General features: G+C 48.0%; 1 protein-coding gene across 1 annotated transcript in view; it reads right to left on the bottom strand.

Moving 5' to 3' along the window:
- Window positions 1–5,684: 5,684 nt before the first annotated feature.
- Window positions 5,685–23,518, bottom strand: part of LOC144139291 (lysosomal alpha-glucosidase-like) — a 35,662-nt gene continuing 17,828 nt past the window's right edge. Inside the window, exons 11-20 of the mRNA XM_077671686.1 lie at window positions 22,281–22,483; window positions 20,179–20,312; window positions 19,011–19,162; window positions 18,403–18,551; window positions 16,188–16,272; window positions 15,221–15,402; window positions 14,385–14,473; window positions 13,306–13,355; window positions 11,197–11,343; window positions 5,685–5,813 (exon numbers count right to left, since the gene is read on the bottom strand). Of these exons, the coding sequence (XP_077527812.1) occupies window positions 5,748–5,813; window positions 11,197–11,343; window positions 13,306–13,355; window positions 14,385–14,473; window positions 15,221–15,402; window positions 16,188–16,272; window positions 18,403–18,551; window positions 19,011–19,162; window positions 20,179–20,312; window positions 22,281–22,483 (1,257 nt within the window). The 3' untranslated portion in view covers window positions 5,685–5,747. The remainder of the gene's footprint in view (window positions 5,814–11,196; window positions 11,344–13,305; window positions 13,356–14,384; window positions 14,474–15,220; window positions 15,403–16,187; window positions 16,273–18,402; window positions 18,552–19,010; window positions 19,163–20,178; window positions 20,313–22,280; window positions 22,484–23,518) is intronic.

Here is a 23,518-nt window from a genome sequence, read left to right as displayed (position 1 = left end):
GGCTCGATGCGAGTTGACACGCGTAAACAATATTTTTTTTAGCACACGGAAGTGCGTGCTGCCCTCTCCTTCAATTTATGAAGGTGTGGGATCCTTTGTATGTCGATAGATCGTGTTAAATGTCGAAAAAGACCACAAAGTGCGAGAGTAAAAAACATTGTTCGAGTTGTTGCCCCTGAGTGACACTGGGCATCAAAGGGCCAAGGAATCGCCAAGTTGTAGTTCTTTTTTCCTTGCGTTGTATGCAACCCTGTTGTCACGAAGGCAGCTGTTGCATGCTTATGCTCAGCAGAATGGGCTGTTTCGGCTATGCTGCTAGAAGCAGGAAATGAGAACAGAGTTTGACAGCTTGCAAAATGGAAGCTACTGACTGTGTCATGCCAGTCAAGCAGTGCAACATCCTTAGCTTTTCTCAAATGCTTATTAACCGACTTTCAGAGGCTGCAGCACGTTTGTTATGCATTTCAGAAAATTACTCTCTTGTGCTTCGTGCCAGCACAAGATTTGCTCGATCGCAGGTTGGTTTTGGTTGTTTGCAGACAAACAGGCACAATGATTTTCTAGACACCGAGTGCAGCATTTCTCCATTTAGCCCTAGTTTGACCCTAGCCTGTTATTCGCAGTTTAAAGTGGCTGTAAAGCATCTCCTGTCGGTACTATGGAAAGCATGGGGCCCTGCACAGCACAGGTAAAGTAACTCTTATTCTAAAATTTTGTTTAAACGTCCACGGAGCTACCATATATGAGTAGAGTGCTAGTTTTTTCCCTTCTGTCCAGCGCAATCCGTAGTGTTATGAAAGGTACTGGTTTGAGGTAATGAATGATCTGGTCTTGCATGTGCCAGCAATGCTGTCGTGAAAGTGCCTGCTTAAGGGCACAGGGTAAGGCGAAATTTTGAAAAAATGACTTTTTGTTTTTCTTCGCAATTAGGAAAGGTCAGTGCCTTGTGCACATTTTCCATATTCACACTTGCCTTAAAAAGTCATATTTCTCACTAAAAAACAGTTTTCCCGTAAGCAAGTAGTAAGTGCCCACATCCTCTTTAAGAATGTTCTCGGTGTTTATTGTCATTTTTTTCACCAAAAAACTTCCAGTTCCAGATCAAAACGCTTTTCTGGAACCAGCTGTATTAAGAAATTGCTTAGCAACCATTGCATAGCTGATTTTTCAGCGAGGGCAATCCAAAGACCCCGTTGCACGTTTTTTACACATTTTCCTTCGAAGCCGCGCACGAAAAAACATCTTTTCTGGGCTTCACGCTCTCATGATTCCAACATTGGATGCTGTTCTTTCATGAAATGATGGTAGCAACGCATGAGCCAGCTTTTGAAATCATTTAGACCAAAACCAGGGCGCAACACCACCATCAAGTGGCTTAAATAGGTTGACCACAAGTGAAATACTTTATGAACAGATCTGTATGATGGTGCACAATAATAGTCAAGGGAGGACAGACGACCGGCTGAAAGCAAAAAAATGACTTCGGCGGTGATTACGAAGCTGGTGCTTCATAAATAAATGGCTCCAGTGATGTTTTTGGCAAAAAAGTATTGTTTTTCACGTCTTTTTTTACTTTAAACTCAATTATCTCAAAACAATGTCTTTTATTACATAGGTACCATTATTTCCTGTATCTTCCACGGCAACGAGCTGATTTTTTTCCCCAGTCATCTACATAGCTTGGCACACGTGATGTACTAGAATTGAAAATATGCATGCAACAGTTTTTTTGTTACACGACTATTAATACTAAAATAATGGCAAAATTTAGGTACTAACGGACAAAAAATTATACAAAACGGAATTTTTTAACGATGTTTATCATTCTCGTACAGTTAAAAGAGCACAAAATTTGAAAGAAAATGATGTATACATTATGTAGACACCTTTATTAGATGCCAAGCAAAATGTACCTCAAAATGGCAAAAAATGCATGGGAAGTATAGGGCCGAAATTTGATTTAATGACAGAACAGTGCAACACTTGCTATGCCATCATTGAAGATGTCTTAGAGATACCTAGAGTTGCTGTGGGGGTACCTAGTGGTACTCGGAAGTACTTGAAAATACCTAGAGGTTCTGCAGAGGACCTTGTGGCCTTGATGATCGCAGCACCGAGTTAGGCTGAAATTGGCAGAGTTTATAAATGCAATGAAAACCCGTGTATGTTGTGAAGATTTTTTACTTGATTTTCGGCAATCCTGCACTGCCTTTCTGTGTTGACTGACATGGTTGCTGCAATAGGATCGTTCACGAATGGAAGAAGTGTTTTCAAGCTTATCAGTTATCAGTGCACATTATCATTCAAGTGATACGATCAAACGGTACAGAAGGCCCTGCTACAAACGCCGAGCAATGTTTCCTGGCGTCGACTTAGTTCAGTGGTCGCCAATCGCACAAGTTGCTGCGACATTGTAGAGAAGTTGCCGGAAGGTGGCTGGGGATTCACCACTGCTTCATCTGTTTTCATTACCATCTACATTATTTGTTTGAAGTTTGCAAAAAAATTAATACCGCTGGTATTGATAGACAAAGCAGTATTTTTAATGAACTAAACTTGTAGTTTGTCTTTATGGCCCTTTAATGTAAATTAAACACGGATGGACTGGAAGCGAGCAATGGAACAGAAGATGGTAGGTGTAATGTTAAGGGACAAGAAGAAACCGGAGTGGGTCAGGGAACAAAAGCATGTTATATTAGTAGAAATTAAGAAGAGAAATGGGCATGGGCAGGCCATGTAATGCGAGGGCAAGATAACCGTTGGTCATTAAGGGTAACAGAGTGGATCTCTAGAGAAGGCAAGTGTACGTGGCAGGGGGCGGCAGAAAGTTAGATGGGCAGATGAGATCAAGAAGCTTGCGGGGATAAATTGGTCGCATTAAGCATAGGACCGGTTTAATTGGAGATATATGGAAGAGGCCTTTGCTCTGCAGTGGGAATAGATAGACTGATGTCGATGATGATGATGGTAATGCGCATGCAATTGTGTGGGTTAATGCTGCAGCCGTGTCGACGAAGAGCAAATGATGGATGTACCCCTGCCAATAGCAGGGGTCTCTGCTCGAGAATGTAGGATAGCGAAGATTCGAAGCAAGCACTGGAAAAGGGTTGCAACCTTTGCAATAAAATCGTCAGTTTTCTGCTACCAGAGTCCTCAAACGAAAAAATGATATATGGTTCAAATGTCTTTCAGCACATGACCTTGCTTTTGCCGAGTTTATTGACTTTGCTCAAAATATGCTTTGGAACCTCATTGAAGAAGCTGCAAGTTTTTAAGACATCTGATTAATTATTTCTCGAGGCTTATGAATATCAAATTCGCGACTGTAAAGCCCCAACCACTTGGAGCGATTTTGCGAGCGACTTGGGGCGCGACGCGACTAGCGACGAACTACTTTTCGCCGCGGACCAAGTCGCTCATCGAATCGCTCGGTTCTGGGCCGCCAGAAACAGTCGCTCGCCTCCCGGAAGTGGCCTCAGCGACTAGCCAATAGGAGAGCCCCTACGTAAGCACGCAACCTCCGGTTTTGGAAGAGAACGGGGGGAAGACTTTGCAAATCCACGCAGCGGAGCAGCGGATTTTCCGCAGCGGTGCAGCGGAAAAGAAAGCTTCGCGTGGCAAAGCTTGTGTACACGCTGAAGCAGGAGCAAGAAGGCTCCCGCACACACTGGGTGAGACCCGTGTGGGAAAAATGACGTCAAGAAAGCGAATTCTTCACGGCGTTCATGTTGGAGCCGAGAGACGAGGCGCAGAAGGAAAAGCGTGCGCTATCGCTAACCCAAACCAGTTTTAAAGATGCAATGAAGTGCAAAAAGCAAGGTAGAAAGGCGTAATACTTTTTAGTCATGCTTTTTATGACAAATGAACAAAAAAATGTTTGCAAACAACCAGCGTACCAAGCGCGTGTGTGCGGCAACATTGAAATCGCCATCCTCAGTCGCTCGAGCAGTCGCTGTCATGTGGTTGCCTCGGCGAGCGACTTCGGTTCGGCGACTGCGGATCCTAGTCGCGTCGCTCGTCGCGTCGCTGGAAAAATCGCTCCATGTGGTTAGCGCTTAAGTCAAATACGAATATTACAAACTGACTGCGAATAGAAATTGACTATGTATTTCCTAATAGGAATATTTTTGCTTCTGTATGTATCGATGTTCTAAAATGTGGCTACGAAGAAAAACAGGAAAACTTAGGTAGTCGGGAATTAAATCCGAGTGTTAATGTACTGGTCCTTCATAAAGAGATGGCAGAAAAAAATCTCTATGACCCAATAGCAAGGCAACGGAACAAAAATTCGGCATTCATTGCATTAAGAAAGCCGAGTTGCTCAACATGCAGTGGAGTATATATTTGGCACCACCCTCCAGTCATGAAAAAAAGGCTATGCAACTCTTGCTTCTTGACTAATGCCACCATATTGACGGGTGGCTTATTTTTTGCTTATATAGTTTTTATTTACACAACGAGCGTTTTACTTCAGCTAACGTACAATTAGCTAGTATGCGCCTCTATCGCGGACAGCTTGCGCGTGTTGGGCTTTTCCGCGTGTTGGGCTTTCCCTGCACAACTCCAGCGTCATGCTAAAGAGCCAACACGAAGGGGCCTACCGTGTGGTGAAGCTGAACAGCGTTTATGTCATGCGGCAGAGCCGACTTTTACAGCTGTGTTATTTCGTAAATTTCGAATATTCGAAAACGTCGAGTACTTCGAACGAGAAAAGTGCGCTGCGAATCGAATGGAATAGCAAACACTATTCGCGAATTATTTGATGTTTCAAATATATACGTGGAAGTTAAATGTCGTGGCTAAAAATAAAATTAAAATTGTGGGAATGCAGAAAGCACGGTATCAGGCTCGGAGCTTCTGGAAAACAAAGAATATGCCCTAGGCAAGGGGCGCGAGGTGCCAAATAGGGGAGACGCTAAATTCGAGCGTTCCCCTTCCGTTTGGTAGAGAGTCAAGAGAGCACATACATTTTAAACACGTGGCATGAAGCTAATATACGTCGTGTTCCATACTACGGTGCACATGTTTTCGGACACGGCTGCGCCATTTTTTAGATGCGAAGCATCTCATGCTCGGGGCTGTGACCCTCCCTCCCTCGTCGTTGTCCGCCGTCCGCACTCTACAGCGCATGCGCGTCTCTTCAGCCCCGTCAGCGCTTGGCCTGACGTCAGCGCAGTACACTATAAATAAAAGGAATAGTTAGGCGGCGCCGTTTCGATCCCACGACTGTCTGGCCGCAAAGGGGGAGGAGAAGTGGCGCTCTTCCCACTGCGCTACAAACCGAGACGGGAGCATGTGCTACGAACGCGCCTTATGTCCTTCACTCATTCAAACTGCGTCAAGAAGGTACTGATACAACGAAGGTACGCGAAGCTGAACGTCAACGGAAACGACGAACAGAAAACTAATGGGAACTTCAGTCGACCCCATGGCTGCTTCGCTTACTACTCAGGGTTCCCCTACGGGTAGATGGTGTAATTTTTTTTTCAAATCGGCTCGAGAAGTGTGCCGTTACACATACGTGCTCTCGAAGTGAAGCGCGAACGCTCATTTGGAGCTTTAACCATGTAACATAAAGCAAAAGGCGAATTCGTGGCGAGGAAAAATTGGGGCAGTAATTGATCCCGTGTTTGTTATGTACAGCAGGTCTACTCTTCAAGTTACAAAACACGAGTATCTCGTGAGTTGGTAGATGCTCCGATACTTTATTGAACGCCTCCAACAGGACTGCAGCAGGCATGGCTCCCTCAGCGGCCCCACGTCAGGACGAACGGTTTTGTCAGCTGGTAATGGAGGCTGGAGACCTTCATGAACTGCGGGTAATGTGGAGATAAAAAAATGATAATGTAGAAGGCACACCTTCCGCATTATTCTGTTCTTTGCATTTGAACGTCTATGATATTGGCGGCAATTCGGGATGGGGAAGTTGTCTCGCTTTTAGGGGTCTGTGAAACAAGTTTGATTCGACAAACTAGACTACGGCATGCGAAGAGAGACGCCTTCGACGGAGGGAGAAAGAAGAAACTCAGCATTCCGTTCCCAGGCAAGTACTACCGACACCTTCGCTTGGAACACACCTATTCTTTTGCGCAGCCGACAAAAGAACACCGCTGTTCGTACTCGGTGTTAGGGACCGTATCGGTGTATTCACTGACGTGGCGCGCATGCTACCAACCATGTGTGTGCGTCGCCATGCCTGCGCTTGCGCGTCCCCGTTGCTGATTCCAACGTTACTAGGGCTGATTCGACGTTGTATGTTCGACCATTTGCCGGTAGAATTTGCTAGTCTACCAGCTAAAGCCACTACATCATCATCATTAACAACATTGCACACACTACCGTTGTCACGCGTGTCACGAAACTGCACGTTGACCGTCTCAAGGCTTACCACGAACCGATGGTTTTATCTTGCCCTTAGGTCGGCAGGATGGCTCCTTTTGTCCGCGGGGGGTAATTGCAGTGAAAAAGATTCGCCCATTTAGAGTATGCTATTAGACACTGCGAAGGACGCACTATGCCCAATGTGGGTGTGCTATGATATGTGGCCATGGGCAATAATGGGTATGCAGTGAATGGGGACTGTGAAGACGACGAGGATACAGCACCGCGGTCTCGCTGAGAGCGCGCCATGACCTCGGATAGCTCGCTGCACCGTGACAATTGCTCCGGCTAGTCCTCTTGGCGTCTACCTGAATACCATCACCTGGAACGCTACCATTCCCTACCAATAAACACCTTTTCAAAACAAACAAACAAACAAACAAACAAACAAATAAATAAATAAATAAATAAATAAATAAATAAATAAATAAATAAATAAATAAATAAATAAATAAATAAATAAATAAATAAATAAATAAATAAAACCTAGACCTCTACGCCCCTTTTACCAGCACAGAACTCCTTCAAGCCAAGCTCCGGTATTGTCGAGGGATCGTAATCCGGGTGTGGTATTGCGGTATCCGCAATACCGCACCCAGACATGTTTCGCATCCGCAATACCGCAATACCATCAAACTCATCCGAAATAACGCACCTTCTCAAATGCTACAATGACCATTGGAGCCGCAGCACGTTACCATTACAATGGCGCCATGGAGATATCAGCCATCTCCCAAAGCTCAATAAGCTAATCCAGTTGGATAATCTCCGGCCCATAGCCCTGACCTCATGTATTGGCAAGCTACTGGAATACCTGGTCACCCATCGGCTCACAACTAATCTCGAAAGCACTGCCAATTAGCTACCCCACACAATGTTCGGGTTCCGGGCCAATATCTACGCCCAAGACATACACCTCCAGATAAAAGAAGAAGTCATCGACAAACTGAGCTAGTCCCACCCAAGCTCCATTCTAGCACTAGACGTAGAGGGGGCATTTTATAACGTGACTCAATGAGTGATTTTAACTCAGCTACAGCACACCGGATGCGGCGCCGCGACGTACGACTATATGTCCGAGCGTTCCTTTTCAACCGCACAGCTACTCTGAGCATCGGCCCTCACAAGACGAACCGCTTTCACACATCAGCGCAGGGCACACCACAAGACCCTGTTATATCGCTTCTACTCTTAATATTGCCCTGGCAGCTCTCCCACCACTGCAGCACTGCTATATTCCATACCAAGCATTTTTCATGCATTTTATGCAGATGGCGTTACTCTCTGGATTCGCAAGGGCTTTCCTGGCCACCAGCAAGACCGGTTGTCACCCATAAGGAACAGCGGGCTCTGCTGCTAAACCTCCATATCTGCTCTTCTTAATTCTATATGTATACACGGGAGAACTAGCGGTAGCCGCCCACAGCCCACCCCCAACCCGACGGTTACCATCGATGCCGAGCCAATACCGACGGTCAAAACTCTACGCATACTCGGCGTGCAATACCATCCCACCGGCTCGGCGGCAGCCTTTCTCTCCAAAATCCGGACCACGGTATCCCAACTGACTTCCCTTATCCAACGAATATGCTCCCGCTGACACTGACTCCGGGAGGCAGACACCTGCCGGATAGTGCAATCCATGATCACGAGCCGCATAGTGTATGGGGCCCCATACCTCGCTCTAAAATCCCAGGAAATCGCCAAGATCGACACACTAATACGAAGGTCGTATAAGGCAGCCCTTGGGCTTCCCAACTTTACTTAGAACGTCTCCACCGGCTGGGCATTTTAACACCGTACCAGAGTTTACAGAAAAGTTTAGCAGGCGATTTCGTCGCTTGGCAACACTGAAAACCACCATGACAGTGGCCACTGTGCCTGCGCATGCGCTCTGCGCCCGCGTCTCGCAGAAAAAAAAAAAAGAAAAACAGTGCCAGCGTGCATCGTCTGCCGCTACCGGGCATTGCCGGAGGGGATGAACCACCCACCACCCCCAGACACCCCTACCCTCCAATCTCTACCCCCCACGAATACACCGATGTGCTCTCCCACTACCGTCAGTCCCGCCGCCTCTACCACCACCTCGCCCCTCCCTTCCCATCGCAGACGTACGGATCAGGCGCCGCCAACAGACGAACACTTTCTATAACCACCAACATCTACACCGCATTGCTCCGACCACCCACTCTCTAAACTGCACAAACTTGAACTCCCAATTAACAAACACTCCACTTGGTATGGCAGTGCCCTACTAACCCCCCCCCCCCCCCCCCCCCAAACTACGAGCAGCAGAGTGCAGTAGGAGTGCGTGCTGCGCAGCGGACGGGCTGGAGGACCAGGCTGCTCTGGTCGAACGGGCTAGGTCAGCGTTCAGTTGCTAGTCCAGCAGTGTCCCTGTCACTTCTTTGTTAACACTTAGTCTTTTGTTTTCAATGTTCAGCTGGTTTCTTCTAAACTCAGGATGCACCAACTAGCCCAGCAACAAACTCTCCTGTAGGACAGCGGCCGTGACACGTGGTCCGCCGGACTAGGCTGGGCGCCCTTGCCCGTTGTTTTCTTCAACAACCTTCTTTACCCTCCCCTCTCCCCCCAGTATTCTGAAATAAATGTTTACTCTCTCACTCTCGCTATCTAGCCACAAGTTCGCTATTTTTATGCGTGTTTTCCGAGACCTATGCAGGCTGTAAACAATGAATGCCGGAAGCTCTTAGCGAAACTCCAGATTGTCTTTTTCATATTTTCGTTTATGTTTGGTCTTCGGCGCAAACCGAGGGAGTCACAGGTAACCAGTCAGTGTACTTGGCTACCCGGGAGTGTCTCTCACATCCCAGTCCCATGACATCCTCGACCCACCTCAGAACTGAACAGCACCGCGCCAAGCAAAGCTCCTCATCGTCAACGCGTTCAGGAACCCCCCTACGTGTTTCTTCACAGCCCTAAAACGCCCCCCTAAAAAAGGAGAAGTTATTACAAAATGATCTATGTAAACTTTGCTGGATCAAGAGCCAGTTTGGCAGAGTATATCCCAGGTGAAAATCTACACAACTCGTTGGGAGTGCCCCCTCTATGCACAAATTAGACAACACTACACTATAGAGTGGCTGGCCACCCAGAGGACCAAGGACGAGCAACGTGTCCTAGTGGACTTCACCGAGAAGGCCATCAGTGGGAGCCTGAACGGAGGCACCCAGACTCCATGAAGATCTCCGACAGAGACATTTCCCTTCGTTTGGCAGAAAAATTCCTACACAGCTCGTCTAAAAGTCTCCTATTCCATTCTGGGCGACCGGATTCCCATTCTATTCCTCCAAGCGTGGTTGCCATTCCATTGCCATTCCATTCCGGTGTTGGGAAAAGGTGGAGTGAATCCGAAGTCATTCCAGTTCCGGAGTGGTAACTCCGCAACAGTGCCCGCGGGCAACTGCTCTATAGCGTAGACATTTCGTGCGTCGTGCCGCTTTCTTTCGCAATCGCGGCTCGATTCTCCGGTGGGGATGCGGAGTTTTCAAGGTAACCCGCAGCGGCGGCTCAGTATAGCTAAAGCGTTGCGCTGCTGAGCACGAGGACGCGGGTTCGATTCCCGGCCGTGGCGGCCGCTTTTCTGATGTAGGCGGAAGGCAGAAACGCCCGTGTGTACGAGATTTCGGCGCACGTTAGAGATCCCTAGGTGGTCAAAATTAATCCGGAGCCCTCCGCTACGGCACGCCTCATCGCCTGCCCTGCGTTGCGTCGGCGCGTTAGGGCCTACAATCAATCGAGTTCTCAAGGGCAAGTAAAGCATCCCCACACAATGTCACCACGAGTATTCATATCTGTTGATGCCACGGCCGACAATCACATAATAACGGCGCAGGCGACAAATGTTGGGGCAAGTTTCTTTTTTTTTCCTGTGAGATGCGGACGCAAGCGCAGACACGGCGGGCACTATCATGGTGGTGTTCAGTGTTGCCAAGGGAAGAAAAAATTTGGCAGCATCTCCACTCCGTGGATGATGGCGAGGGTGCGGAGCAAGGCCGTAGCCAGAAATTTTTTTAGGGGAGATTACGGATTTTGGCAAGGGGTAGTTTTGCTGAAAGCAACAGTAAGTATATTGCTTACGACCTGCCTGAAAAAGATTTCGGGAAGGGCTCGAACCCCCAAACCCCCCCTCTGGGTACGGCCCTGGTGCGGAGTACGGGGACTCGAAATGACATCCAAGTTGCGCCCCGACCGTCATTCGATTTGAGCCGTGAGTTGCACCTTGATTATTCCCCAAATGGAACTGCAACTCACGGCTCAAATCGCATTTCGCTTCATTTTCGCTTGATGGTGGTGTGCGCACGGATGGACGCGGACGGACATTGGGAGGTCCTAAGGTACTCCGCACCGTTACAGGTGAGGGAGTAAGCCGTTTGACTCTCGGGTACTAACAATGGGTAAGACGACTGACACTAACTCTGTCTGGTCTACCAGGCACAGGCTCGAATCCTGCCGGTGCCCGCAAGTGTGATTTTTTGAGATTGTAAATACTATGCGCACGGACGCGGACGAACATTGTGCGATCCTAAGGTATACTCCGCACCTACAATATCGTGCATCTATAACCTAGGGGTAAAATCATGGGTTTTGGGGTAAACGACCTGGGCTCGACCCTTAGCAATGTTCTGTTAGCTCAATTCTACACATTCTTTTTGTGAATAAGGGTAGTCTGGTGCCTAAGTCGGTTCAAAGGCAGTGCGCGGCATATTCGGGCTTGTACTGGGAACGGAACGCCGCATTCGCATCCCCACCCACTGTCCCTGTTGGTACGCCTTTGGCTCGGCATATACTCACCTGTCCGGCCGGGTTGTAGGTGAAGTTTGTGGGCTGCCGGTTGAACTGGACGTCGCGCGGCTTGTCGGTGACGCCGTACACCGTGATCGCGTTGAGCAGCATGATGCTGTCGTAGGCGCAGTGCACGCACAGGCTCGACACCGTGTTCTGCGCACACAAATGTCACCGATGGTCACACGCGTGTCACTGCTATCACGCACGGTCGAAGCTTGAAAGCGCACACCCGGCCTGTTGAGTCACAAAGCAACACGGGCAGTAACGAAGCAACATGACTTGCAGCTGCCAGTAGTTGCTATCACTGCGTTTTGACGCGACAGTGCATTCCTATGTTGATTGCTTCTATGTTGATTGTTGATTATGAGGTTTAACGCGCCGACGCTACACAGACGATGAGGCGCGGCGTAGTGGAGGGCTCCGGATTAATTTTGACCACCGTGTGCGCCGAAATCTTGAACACATGGGTGTTTTCGCTGCTCGCCTCCATCAGAAAAGCGGCCACCGCGGCCCGGAATCGAACCCGCGTCCTCGAGCTTTCGTATGTTAAATGTCCGTAACACATGACAGTTTGCCGAGGCGTGGGAGAGAGGAGGAAGCACCAGCTGAACGCTCCAGCTTCAGCCGTGGTGTAGACACGTTGCTGTAACATAGATTTTAAAGCGAAATTTTTCGTTAGAAACCGATTGAATTTCCATATAGACCGGTAGGTCGACCGGAAAGCTGTGATAAGATTTTTGGACACACGGCGCGTGCGTGAAACTAAGCTTCCATTGTGTCAAAAAGGTCATTTGAAAATCGCGAAAAAGGAACGGTTCTAGATAAGACAACATGCATCGATATGAATGAGGAGTAGCAAAGTATATCTTTATCTCATAAACTACGTATCGGCATACATTTAGAACGTTCGCGCATGCGTTTACGCATAGTACGCGAAAAATTGCCGCATTGGTTCACTCTTAGTTCGCGATTCGGGTGTTTCAAGGTTTGATGATCGATTGGACGCACTTTTCTTGAAATGGACGAAGCTTTTGCGCTTCTCTGAACTTTCTTTAAGAAGGGATAGTGATTTTTTTTGTGGTTTCGGCAGCTCAAATGCTTCCCATGTTTTTCACTGGAAGGGTACAACCGATACCACTGCGCCGACACTGACTTCCGAAACAAAACAGAAAAATGTTTCCACAAACTCAATTGCATGCGCATCATGTTATAGACCGAAGCTCGTCAAATTTGGTGACGTTTGACAAAATTATGTTATCTAGCGCATGCTTTCTACAGTTGCACTGCCAGCGCTCATCCCGTCTACTCCCTTACTCGTATTCCCTACTCGTCTTACTCGTCCTTGCTCGTCTCTGTCGCCGATTCTACCCGTTTCAAACATGACATACAGCAAAGTCAGCGTCATCTGTCTGCCGTAGGGATCTCTTGACTCGTTGGATCTTCTGACTCGGTCATCGCGTGACCTAGTGGATCTTCTGAATCGTTGGATCTAATGACTCGTTGGATGTAGTGAGCCCAAGTGGTCGAGAAAGTAAACTCTTACCTTCCAACGTACGCGCGCGACTTCTCTCGCACCCTTACATGGGTGCGCCAAAATTGTGTGCGCCACTAGTGCGCCAAACAGGTCAAATGCGCATCCGCGGAAGCATGCGTTTGAATTTTGCGGCGAATCGTTTTGATGGAACGAAATGCAGACGCTATCCTTACACAACAAGAGCAGAAAGACACACTTAAGACAAAGAAATATAGGAAAGGCCACGCTCGATGAGCTTTGCGAGATAAACCGGATTAGCACAACTGAGGAAGTGCAGCTTGCTGTGCCAGTTGGTAAGTACGTATTGACGTATGGGAAACCAGAGAAAAAAGGATGCAACACGGAGGAGAGCGCTGTGTTGTCTCGTCTTTCCTGTGTGTTGCGTCTTTTTTTTCGCTGGTTTCCCATCCGTCAATAGTACAACTGAAACTGTCGAACTAAATGAGCCGTTGCGCACAATATTCCGTTTAAAAACTTTGTGCAACTGAAAGACTTGTCCACAGGGTGCAAAAAGGGATTTCCTGTATAAAGCGAAACTCTCAGCAGGCGGAGCTCAAGCACAGAGGCGCGTTGTTTCTCACCTTCACAGCGGTGAACTTGATGAGGCTGTACTCTCCTTTTTCGTACGACCCTGCGTATGGAAACAGCATCTGTTACTCGAGGCGGGAAAATTCAAATACTGCATACTTTGGAACTACTGGAGTAATAGGTACCAAGGATTGTATCCGCTCGCTCAACCACGCTAGGATGTAGCTATATAGAAGAATGACGTGCTACCAGTACCATCACATATATACCCTCAAAATAGGGGTCTTACTGTAGTAAATGAAGGCAAATATCGATTTCACAAAGTAACCAGGACCCGTAAATTATTTTGTTGAAACCGTAACTTCGTAAAATTGGGAAAACATTACGCAAGATATATTGGCAATTGCGGTGGAAATCTGATTTTGTTGGTTAATTCGAGAAATTCGCAAAATAGGGTCCCGTAAGATCTACCTTCAACGCCCGGCTCAAGTCAAGCAATTATCAGTAGAGCTATTTTAGCAAGGCAGCTATGCTAAAACAGCGACTAGACACGCCACATGCATACGGCATCGTTCCTTTCCTTGTGCAGCTTGTGTGGTACGTTCACGCACTTTGCGTTCTTGTGCGAGTTACCTCGAGTTGTTTGTAAATATGGATGTGGCACGAAGGTAACTAACTTGTCGCTGCTGCAAGACGACCAAACCTCTGAGCTTGTGTGGTAATCGATCCCGGATACATCGAACTCCAAGGGGATCGCAAAATAGTTCTATATATCTATCATTCGATATATAAAATATTTTATTTTGCATAAGATTTTCAAGGGGACATTTGGACTGTTAGATATATGCAATAGTTCGATATACCACGGTTCGATATATCCGGGATCGATATATTACTAATCCGTACTCGATTTCTTACACCCATGACTACTATAAGGGTTCAGAAAAGAGGACAGAAGAAAGCTTGCTGGTTGATCTTGTGTTCCCTCTTTGGGAAACAGCAGCAGCACGCGGCCATCGACACTCCTTGTGCGTATTATATTAATTTCGCAACGTTTACAGATACCGCCTTAGGTGAGTAAAATCAACCCTCCGGAAGTCACAGTGGGGACTTTGTTGTCCCGCTCGCTCACCGATGTATTCGCCGTCGTCCCAGTAGAGCTCCCCAGTGGCCATCCCATCGTGGTTCTGGGCCACGAGAAGATTGAACGGCTTCAGTCGGCTGCGAGTGAAAGACGATGCTCGGGTTGGGGGCACGTGGTCGAGCTGCGCAAGCTTGCGCACATCACAACAGCTTGAACACCAACAGAGCGTGGTAACAAGTTGAGAGGGAGAGGGGGAGGGAATATTGATCGCAGTAGGGTTAGGGGGTCGGCGTGGGCGCATGTGTCAGCCTGGCAGCAACTACCGCAACCTTAATCCACGAGGGAGAGGTGTGTCCCCGGGTCAGATATATGCCTCCTCCCACTGCTCTGGGAGGAAATTAGAAGGAAAGAGTCACTAGAGCATCCACACATGAAGTGGGGCACAACTGCCACACGTGGAAGATAGGAACAGGGGTAGAGGGAGGGGTTTATGCGGTGAAGTGCCGCTCGGCAAGGAAGAGTGCGAATCTGGAGGATTCTCCATGTGAGTTCCTGCGCGTATAGGCGGGTTGAAGATAAGCGTTGGGGGGTCTACTTGAGTTAGGCGAGGTGGTAATGAGAATTGATACATCCTCTGGTGATTATTGCCTACTGAGAACGTACCTGTCATGTGACTTCTACAGCGGTGCGTTCTGGACGCTCTATCAATGCACAGAGCTAGCAAGATAACCCTTGCTAACTAGCAAGGGTTATCTTTATTCGGCGAATAGAAACACTAGGTCAATTTAATTCAATTATTGTATTAGAATGCAAACCACGACGCCTGAACATGTGCGTTTGCGCGCTATGGGTGCTACCTATATAGGCGTGTTGTTGCAGTCTACCTGGCGGCGGTGGTCTGGGCGGGCTCCTGCGAGGGCACCACGTGACCTCCCCGGATGAGCAGGCAGAGCGAGTCGTTCAGCGGCGTCATCTGGAAGTCCTCGCCCGCGCTGTGGAACGGCAGCCCCAGCATGACGTCGTACCAGATGCCCCGGGGAACGTACGGCTTCACCTCCGTAACGTTCTGGGAACAGAGACACACGAGGGCACGCATGCAGGCTTTTTCAGAGTAACGGCTACGGGATAGACTTATACAAAGGGACTGTTAGGCTGGCTTTTACAGTCTTTGCTGATAGGGGACCCTGCACGTAGTCCACAGGAGCGCACTTGTTGCGCTTCTGGGGACCAATCACATACATGTCCCACGCAAGCCTGTTATGTGATTGTCCTGTTTGGATACTACTTCTGTGCTGTGAACTGTACATACATTTTATACTGGGTTCCATCGTTGCAAGTATGCAACACTCCTGCCTAGGGAACCAAGAGGTGGCTGGTAGTATGCATTAAATAAATATTACCATGAACTGACCCCGAACCACGGCGGATGCTGGAATGCTCCAGTCGTGTTTCCCGCGAAGCGTATGCAGCTTAATCAAACATCACAATCAAGTGTGTGTTATTTGCACGAAGTTGTGAGCGCCAACCTTATTAAAGCAAAGCTTTTTTGGATCTTCGGTCAAGCCAGTCAAGCTTCAAGGGGGACTGATTCTACTGGTGCTCCACGGGCATGCGTACCCTGGATTTTGCGTTAGCCGACAACGCTAGCTAGCCTCCGCTGGGCGCGCCCGCAGGGCCTGGTTAGCGACTCGCGGTAAGCGACTGTATAGAGAAAGCTTCTGTGAAATAAACTCTTTGTGGTATTAACGGCTGCAGCCCAAAAGGACGTATATAGAGGCGGCACACAAGTGAAAGCTGGAGGGTTATACGAGGATCGACTATTTATGACAAACACTTGCGCGGAAGACTTACGGGCTCCAATATGGGAAGCACGAGTAGTGCCGAGCCCCACAAGAACTGCGAGTCGATGGCGTACGTGTTTGCGTCTCTGGGGAACCTGCGCAAAGGTGAGCGAAGTTACACGGGGAACTTAACTCCTCTGAGGCCATCTACTGGAGACAACTGCAAGCAAACACGTACCGTAACATACACAGGCTAAAATTCGTGCACTTCCAAAAATAAAAATTTGAATGCCCACATGGGAGGCGGCCCTGAGCAGCTTTGACCGGGAGGACTAACTCCGCGTGATCATCATCACCATCATCATCACCACCAGTCTATCTACGCCCACTGCAGGGCGAAGGGCTCTCCCATTAATCTCCAGTTATTCCGGTCCTGTGCTAACTGCGACCAATTTATCCCCGCAAACTTCTTGATCATCATCTGCCCATCTAACTTTCTGCCGCCCCCTGCAACGCTCGCCTACTCTAGGGGTCCACTCTGTCACCCTTAATGACCAATGGTTATCTTGCCTTCGCATTAAATGCCCTGCCCGCGTCCATTTCTTCTTCCTAATTTCTACTAATAAGTCCTTAACACACGCTTGTTCCCTGACCCACTCAGCTCTCTTCTTGTCCATTAATGTTACACCTATGATCTTCCGTTCCAATGCGCGCTGAGTCGCACTGAGTCCGCGTGATAAACCTGGTTGAAGAGAGGGCCTGGGAATATGGAGCCGTGCTCCACCCAGACAACCACCAACCCCTATTTTCATGCGCAAAATGACCCTTTGCCCAAAATGACCAGATGCTCTCTATATCCTTTCTCTTAAGGCCGCTACTGAGTGAAGCATTCGGCTGTGACGCGTATTGTTAGATAATCTTCTGGGAAGTGTAGACGAAATTGACCTCCATGTCTGGGACCCAACACAACGTGGTAGCTCAATTTACTCTTGTACAACTGAGTAGTGAGATTAGTGTTCATTAAACAATAGAGCTGCCACAGATGCCCGCAAGCGAGGACCTCGCGCTCTGTGAATATGCACTTCTGCGGGATACTCGCTCGCTGTACCCTGCTGTAGTGCATAGCCTGAAGGGTCAATAAGGGCAGCAGCTGCACACCTAATATAGAAGTTTGGTGACGTGACCGCGCGTCGAACAAGTACTCAGCCCCGACAAAAGCAGAACTGAGTGCTGTCGCCCCATGGAATACCTGTGGCATGATATCTAATACCGGGCCTTGCAATAGCATCAACAGAATCTGCAGCCCATTGGACGCAGGGACCGAATAAAGAGAAAATTTAGCCGAAAAAAGATTACTCGCTCGTTGGCATCACTCACAAGAGTGGTCAATGAGGCTAAAATTTCCTTCTGAACCATGGTTCCGATACGGGATTTACGCCGAGTATCCAACCATTGTACTCTTTCAAGGGACATCCACACACTACTAGACACGTACCCCTGCCCACTCAAACTGTTGTGTGGGTTCGGTGGAATACGCTCCCCGCTCACATTGCAGCGGATAGGGCTTGTCACCCTACGTATATTCCTCGGCCGCTGCCAATATGTTAACAACCGGTCCAATATAAAACTTTCTCCAACGGAAGGACGATCTGCGTCGTGTCACACGTGCCCTCATCCCACCATGTGGAACGGACCTCCCCAGTAGACTTGCTCGCTGGGAAGAGGTTTTGATGCGCAGACTTCGCGGTGGAGTGGCGCTTTCACCTATTGTGACCCGGGCGTGGCCACCACGCCACCATATCCCGTTCGATGACACCTGCACCTTCTGCACAACTCCTGCCGAACAAGCTGATGCGGACCATCTAATATGGGCGCGTCCTTCAATGGACTCAGCCAGGAAGCGACACCTGAGAGACACAGGCCTCAATCCTGGAAGACCCCCCAACCTCCAGCGGGACCCCACCACCGCTCCCTTCTTGACTTTCTTCGAGAGACGGGTGCCCATCTCTATACTTGTAAATAGGTAATTTTTATGCCAACGGGAATTCTATCGCAAATAAAGAAAGACATGAACCAGTACTTGCTCTGTTTTAGTTATGGTGAGCTGGAACTATAGCCAACAGCAACTCGACTGTGGCGCTGACCCCGCTTTATAGGTCCCATTGTGAGCGGACGTGTAGGCTAGAACAATGCCAATTCCGCCAAAGCTCTTACACTGGGAACGTAGAGTGCTTACTGTGTCCTACACCGTAAACTACATGGAAAGATGACACAGTCTCACGCACTCGAAGAACAGCGGCCGAGCTACGGTCTCTCCGTAAACGTGGCTCCGGTGGAACAGCGTGTACAGGTAGGGCAGGAAGCAGTAGCGGATCTTGAGCGTCTTCTTGGCCGTCGCCGCTACGTTTCCCCCGAGGGCCGCAGGGTCCTGGTCCTGGAACCAAGAGAGCGGGGTTTATTTGTTGCTCTTGACGCACCCTAGAACAATTTTTTTGTTTGCGTTTCGTAGTTCTTAACGCAGTTAACGCGTTGATTCTCTTGGGAGTCGACTTCCTTGAAGTTAGAAGTATCCTCACAATGTCAAAATAGTATTTGCTATTTGATTAAACTTGAAATAGCTGAATGTGATAGCAGACGCGAGAACCAAGAATTGTTAGGCAGAAAGCAAAGACCGCAAGACTTACTGTAACATCGTAAGATTGTATAGTTCGTTTAAAGTCATCCATCAAATTTATTTGACTTATTTTCACAGCAATTGTTAGGCTATTTCAAGCTTATAGTACAGGTTCGCGTTCTCTCATTTCTATGGCAACTGCCACTGAACCGAATACTCGTGGATCTGACAGTTTTGTCTCCATCAACAAAAATTAGTTTCGCTGCGTAGTATTCCTACCAGGTTTCCCTTGGCGTTGTGGTTCCTGGCAAACGGGTAGAAGGCTCCTAAAGCCTGCCACCGGTTGCACAGCTCGGTGGTGGTGTTGTCCCAGAAGCCGCAGATGTCCGAACCAGTCAGTGGGATACCCAGGATGTTGAATGTGAGCATCGCTGCGATTGGAATCGGTGACACGATCGCTTATGGTTTATATACGCCCTTTTGAGACTGCCCCAGGAACAACCGCCAAATGAAGGTGCCTCGTCTGAGAAGCAACCATTTCTTCTAGCAAAACAACTTTGTTGCTGTTTCCCAATCACACTGTAAAGTGATTTACACCCTTTTTGTCCAGAACTACCATCCTTGCATCCTATAAAAACACCCTTTGAAAGGGTGTAATTAACGATAAAACATCCTTTAAAAGGGTGTATTTTCGTGTTATTGCTGGGGTGTAAGGGGGTTATAAACGACGAAACACTTTTAAAGGGTTTCTTACTTTTTGGAAAATGTGTAACGGTGTTAGTTATAGACAGTAATTTACACCCTTAAGGGTGTAAACCATTCTACAGTGCGATCTCTTCCTGCTAACACTAGGTACGTTGCACTATCGGCCGTTACACGTCGGGTAGCTGTTACGCCTGCAGTTTACTCTTCTGTGGTTGCAAGGGAATTCAGATAAGTTAGAATGACCCAAAAAAGAACAGAGTCAGAATTCTGCAAGTTGAAGAGGGAAAATATTACAAGTTGAATCAATGTTGTTTAATTGAGTAACTAAACGTGACATTTTAATTTTTATGTTGCAGAATGAACTGAATTAGATCTTACACAAGGTCGCTAAAAGCGGTCGCTCTGCACGTCCCCATGTGTGCGCACCCCTTTAATGCAGCGATGTAGGCGGAGAAGCGTAATGATGTAATCTTTGCTGATTTCGATTGCACAGATCCTTAGTGTCAGGGGATCCAATGGGTAAGGACGTCGACTTAGCTCGTTCGTCCCTTGACTTGAAATTTACTCAAGAAAGGAAGCCAACAAGCCGGGTGGACCTCTTAACTCTTTTTGTGTCTGTACACGTGGCATCGATTCAAAGAACAAGAGATACGCCGATTGAATCTGACTATGTTGGATTAGAATAGGGTGAAATCAATTGACTCCCTGGACTCCGCCGTTGCAGTTTCAATTGCAGACGTACACGATATGGAGGAGCGCATGGATTCCCAGTCGGACTCGATGTCTCCGCTCCAGTGGCCCGAGTAGCGACCCTGACCCGAGAAGGTGGACCGGGATATGATGAAGGGCCTCCGCATCAGGATCTGGCGCAGGGAACTGCGAGGAATGTAACAACATTTTCGCTTTGGGGGGTTCCCAAGTCCGAAGCACCACCAGGAATGGCAAGGAACATTGAAACACGACGACTTCCATCATATCGACCAGCAGTAAAGCACGTGACATTTTGAACCCTTTGCAGAAAAACGAAGCCTTCCTAAAACGACCTCACAAAAGGTAGAGTGATCATCATACGCTGTGCGCATACAATCATCATGACCATCAGCCTATCTATTTTCCACTGCTTGGTGAAAGCGTCCTCCATTGACTTCCAACTGCGCCCATTCTGCACTGTCTATATCGTTTCTCTGCAACCAAAATTTTCTCATCCCATTGTCGAGTTATCGGGGTTCCTCTATACGTCTAGTCACATCCCTCAGTAGCCACTTCATTACCCTGGTGCTGCACCGGTGTCACTTCTCCGCACGATATGTTAGGCCCAATGTACACCGAATGTACACGCAGTGTACACGAAGTGTACACGAAGTGTACTTAGTGTATATACACCTCAAGTAAAACCTAATCCCAGCCATACGTACAGCAGCCCCGCCACACCCGAAGGATTCCGCATTGTTGCTACCATAGAGGCGGACTCACCTAATCGCCTTCCTATGACATTTACTAATTAATGCCCACTGGCTTAAAACCCACTGTGATCTAATACGGAAAGCCTTACAGTTTCATGAAAATGTTCCGGACTCAAAGTTTCAGAAATATATAACTTCTGTACGCAGTGGTAAAAAAATGAACTGGCTACACATTATGGTTTAGCTAGTTCGAACTAGACGGCGCTCGCTGTCTACCAAGCAATTTTTATTTTTTGTTTCAGTACAATAATGATATACTTCTAAAATAAGCAAAAGAGGCTGTTAGGAACATTTTCGTAGAACTGTAGATGTTTTCGTAATTGAGCACGATGGTTTAAAGCGAAATCGTTTTTAGTGGGACCAGTGGCGTCCTGTCAAAAACTAATTAATTTCCCCATAGACCGGTTGGTCGACCGACAAGACCTGATAAGATCTCTGGACACAGGGCGCGTGCGTGAAACTGGGCTTTCGTTGTGTCGAAACGCTTAATTGAAAATCTCGAAAAATGAACGGTTCTAGATAAGACAATACAAGCATTGATCATAAAGCAGTACAATAGTATACCTTTATCTCATAAACCACGTATCGCTATACATTTAGATCGTTCGTAGATGCGTTTACTTAGGGCGTGAAAAATGGTCGCATTTGTTCGTTCTTCGTTTGCGATTTGGGTCTTTGAAGGCTCGGCAATCGACTGGACGCACTTTCAGCGAAGGTTGCACGCACTTTTAGCTTTCGCGCTTCTCTCAACTTTTTTAGGAAGGGATTGATTGATTGATTGATTGATTGATTGATTGATTGATTGATTGATTGATTGATTGACTGATTGACTGATTGATTGAACAACTTTCATTTGCCCAGATTTGTCGCTTAGCCTTCGGTCAGGCGCCATTGATCCCTGGCGGCGGTCGTGGCCATCTGGACGAGCCGGGTCAGGACACCCGGGTCGGAGCTGAGTAGCGCGGTCTCCCACTGCTCCTTCGAACTTATGTTGAGTGCAGGCTGTCCTGCCTTACTGTTTTGCGGGTCATTTTTTCGCAGAGGGCAAGACCATACCATGTGCTGTAGGTCAGCCCTGTAACCGCACGCCTTGCATTTATCTGAATACAGCCCTGGGTAACATCGGCTGTAAGCCACTGGATTGGGGAAACAATCGGTCGGCAGCCGTCCCCACGCCACTGACTGCCATTTGCTGTCTGGGGCTGGGTATTTTGCCCTTTCTAGCCTATAGTGGTCGACAATATCTCTGTAGTACACTAGTCTGTCCCTCCCTGATCGATTAATGTGCAGGGCGGGATGGTAAACATTTTTATGCCTGTGGGTCATAAATTATAAGTCCCATAGTAACGTTGAATATGCCGTATTGAGGTGCGTCGCTTACTCGTACGTCCGCAGAGCCTCGGTCAAGCCGTACAGGTTGTGCAGGTTGTAGTGCCTGGACAGGTACTGGCGGCCGGTCATGCAGAGGGTCTTGGTCCTCAGCGCCTCGTTTCCCTCGCCCGGGAGGTAGGGCGGCTCTTCGAGCGTCGACGCTGGGCAACCCCGCTCTGAGCCGTTGTACAGGCTCGAAGGCTCGTTCAGGTCCTGGAACAGTTTTCACGCATGCTTTCGAAGTTAAGGGTACACTGTGAAATTATTTGAACCTTTAAGAGTGTAAATCACTGCCTATAACTAACACCCCTACAGCCCAGCAAAAAACAAAGAAAAAAACACCCTTTAATGTGTTTTGCTGTTTGCAACACCCTTACACACTAGCAAAAACTCAAGAATACACCCTTTTAAGGGTGATTTAACGTTAATTTCACCCTTGCAAAGGGTGTTTTTGTTTTTGGTACAGTGTAAGGGTGTTAGCTATAGACAAAAAAGGTGTAAATAGCTTACATGGATAAAAGCCTGGGCGCACTTTGCTGTAGAGAAGTGGAGGTAGGACAGGGACGGTAGGACCTATCCAGTACCGAGACTAAGGGTCTTTAAAAACGATTTACGAAGCAATCATTGACTTCAGCGCGACTGCAGCGAGCCACTTCGAAACGCGTTTTGAGTTGTTTTTACAAAAGCCAAGCTTTAGCGTTCTCACTGATGGCGTCTGTAACGCGAATGCGTCCTGAAGGAAAGCCAACTTTCTTTGACGACGACGACAATGATGACAATAGTGGGTTAAGTGCAGCAAAATTAAAACGCTTCATGTCGTGAGAGGTATGATGAGAATGTCGTTGCTCTGCGTGCCGTAAGGCTGTTGGCCAGAAGATGTTAGGCCTAACTTCCCGAGGATTGTGACGTTAGGTCTGACGTCACATCATGGGGTTGAACACCTCGGACCGGCACCCTTAAAAATTGCGCATTGAACGCCAAGCAGCAAGCACCGATTTGCGCCGTGTACCCCAAACTCAAACGTTAGGCGTGCGGAGTGCACTCCCAGAGCTGCTGTGGGTATTCTATAAAAGGAAGAATGCAAAGTATGCACTGCCGCTCCGTATACGTGGGGCGCAGCCAATCGGGTGGTGAGATTGTGAATGAAAGCGTACTGCCTCGCCGTGCGCGCGTGGCGCGGGTTTACCTCCTCTGGTTACCAGTACAGACAAGGAGGTAGCTAGAGAATGCTCTGCATGAGATTTTTGC

Source organism: Haemaphysalis longicornis, unplaced genomic scaffold (genome assembly GCF_048455015.1).
Source record: "Haemaphysalis longicornis isolate Haplotype H1 unplaced genomic scaffold, Haemaphysalis longicornis Haplotype H1 scaffold_5, whole genome shotgun sequence".
NCBI classification, from domain to species: domain Eukaryota; kingdom Metazoa; phylum Arthropoda; class Arachnida; order Ixodida; family Ixodidae; genus Haemaphysalis; species Haemaphysalis longicornis.
The sequence above is the reverse complement of the archived record's forward strand: the minus strand, read 5'-3'. Positions and strand labels throughout refer to the sequence as shown.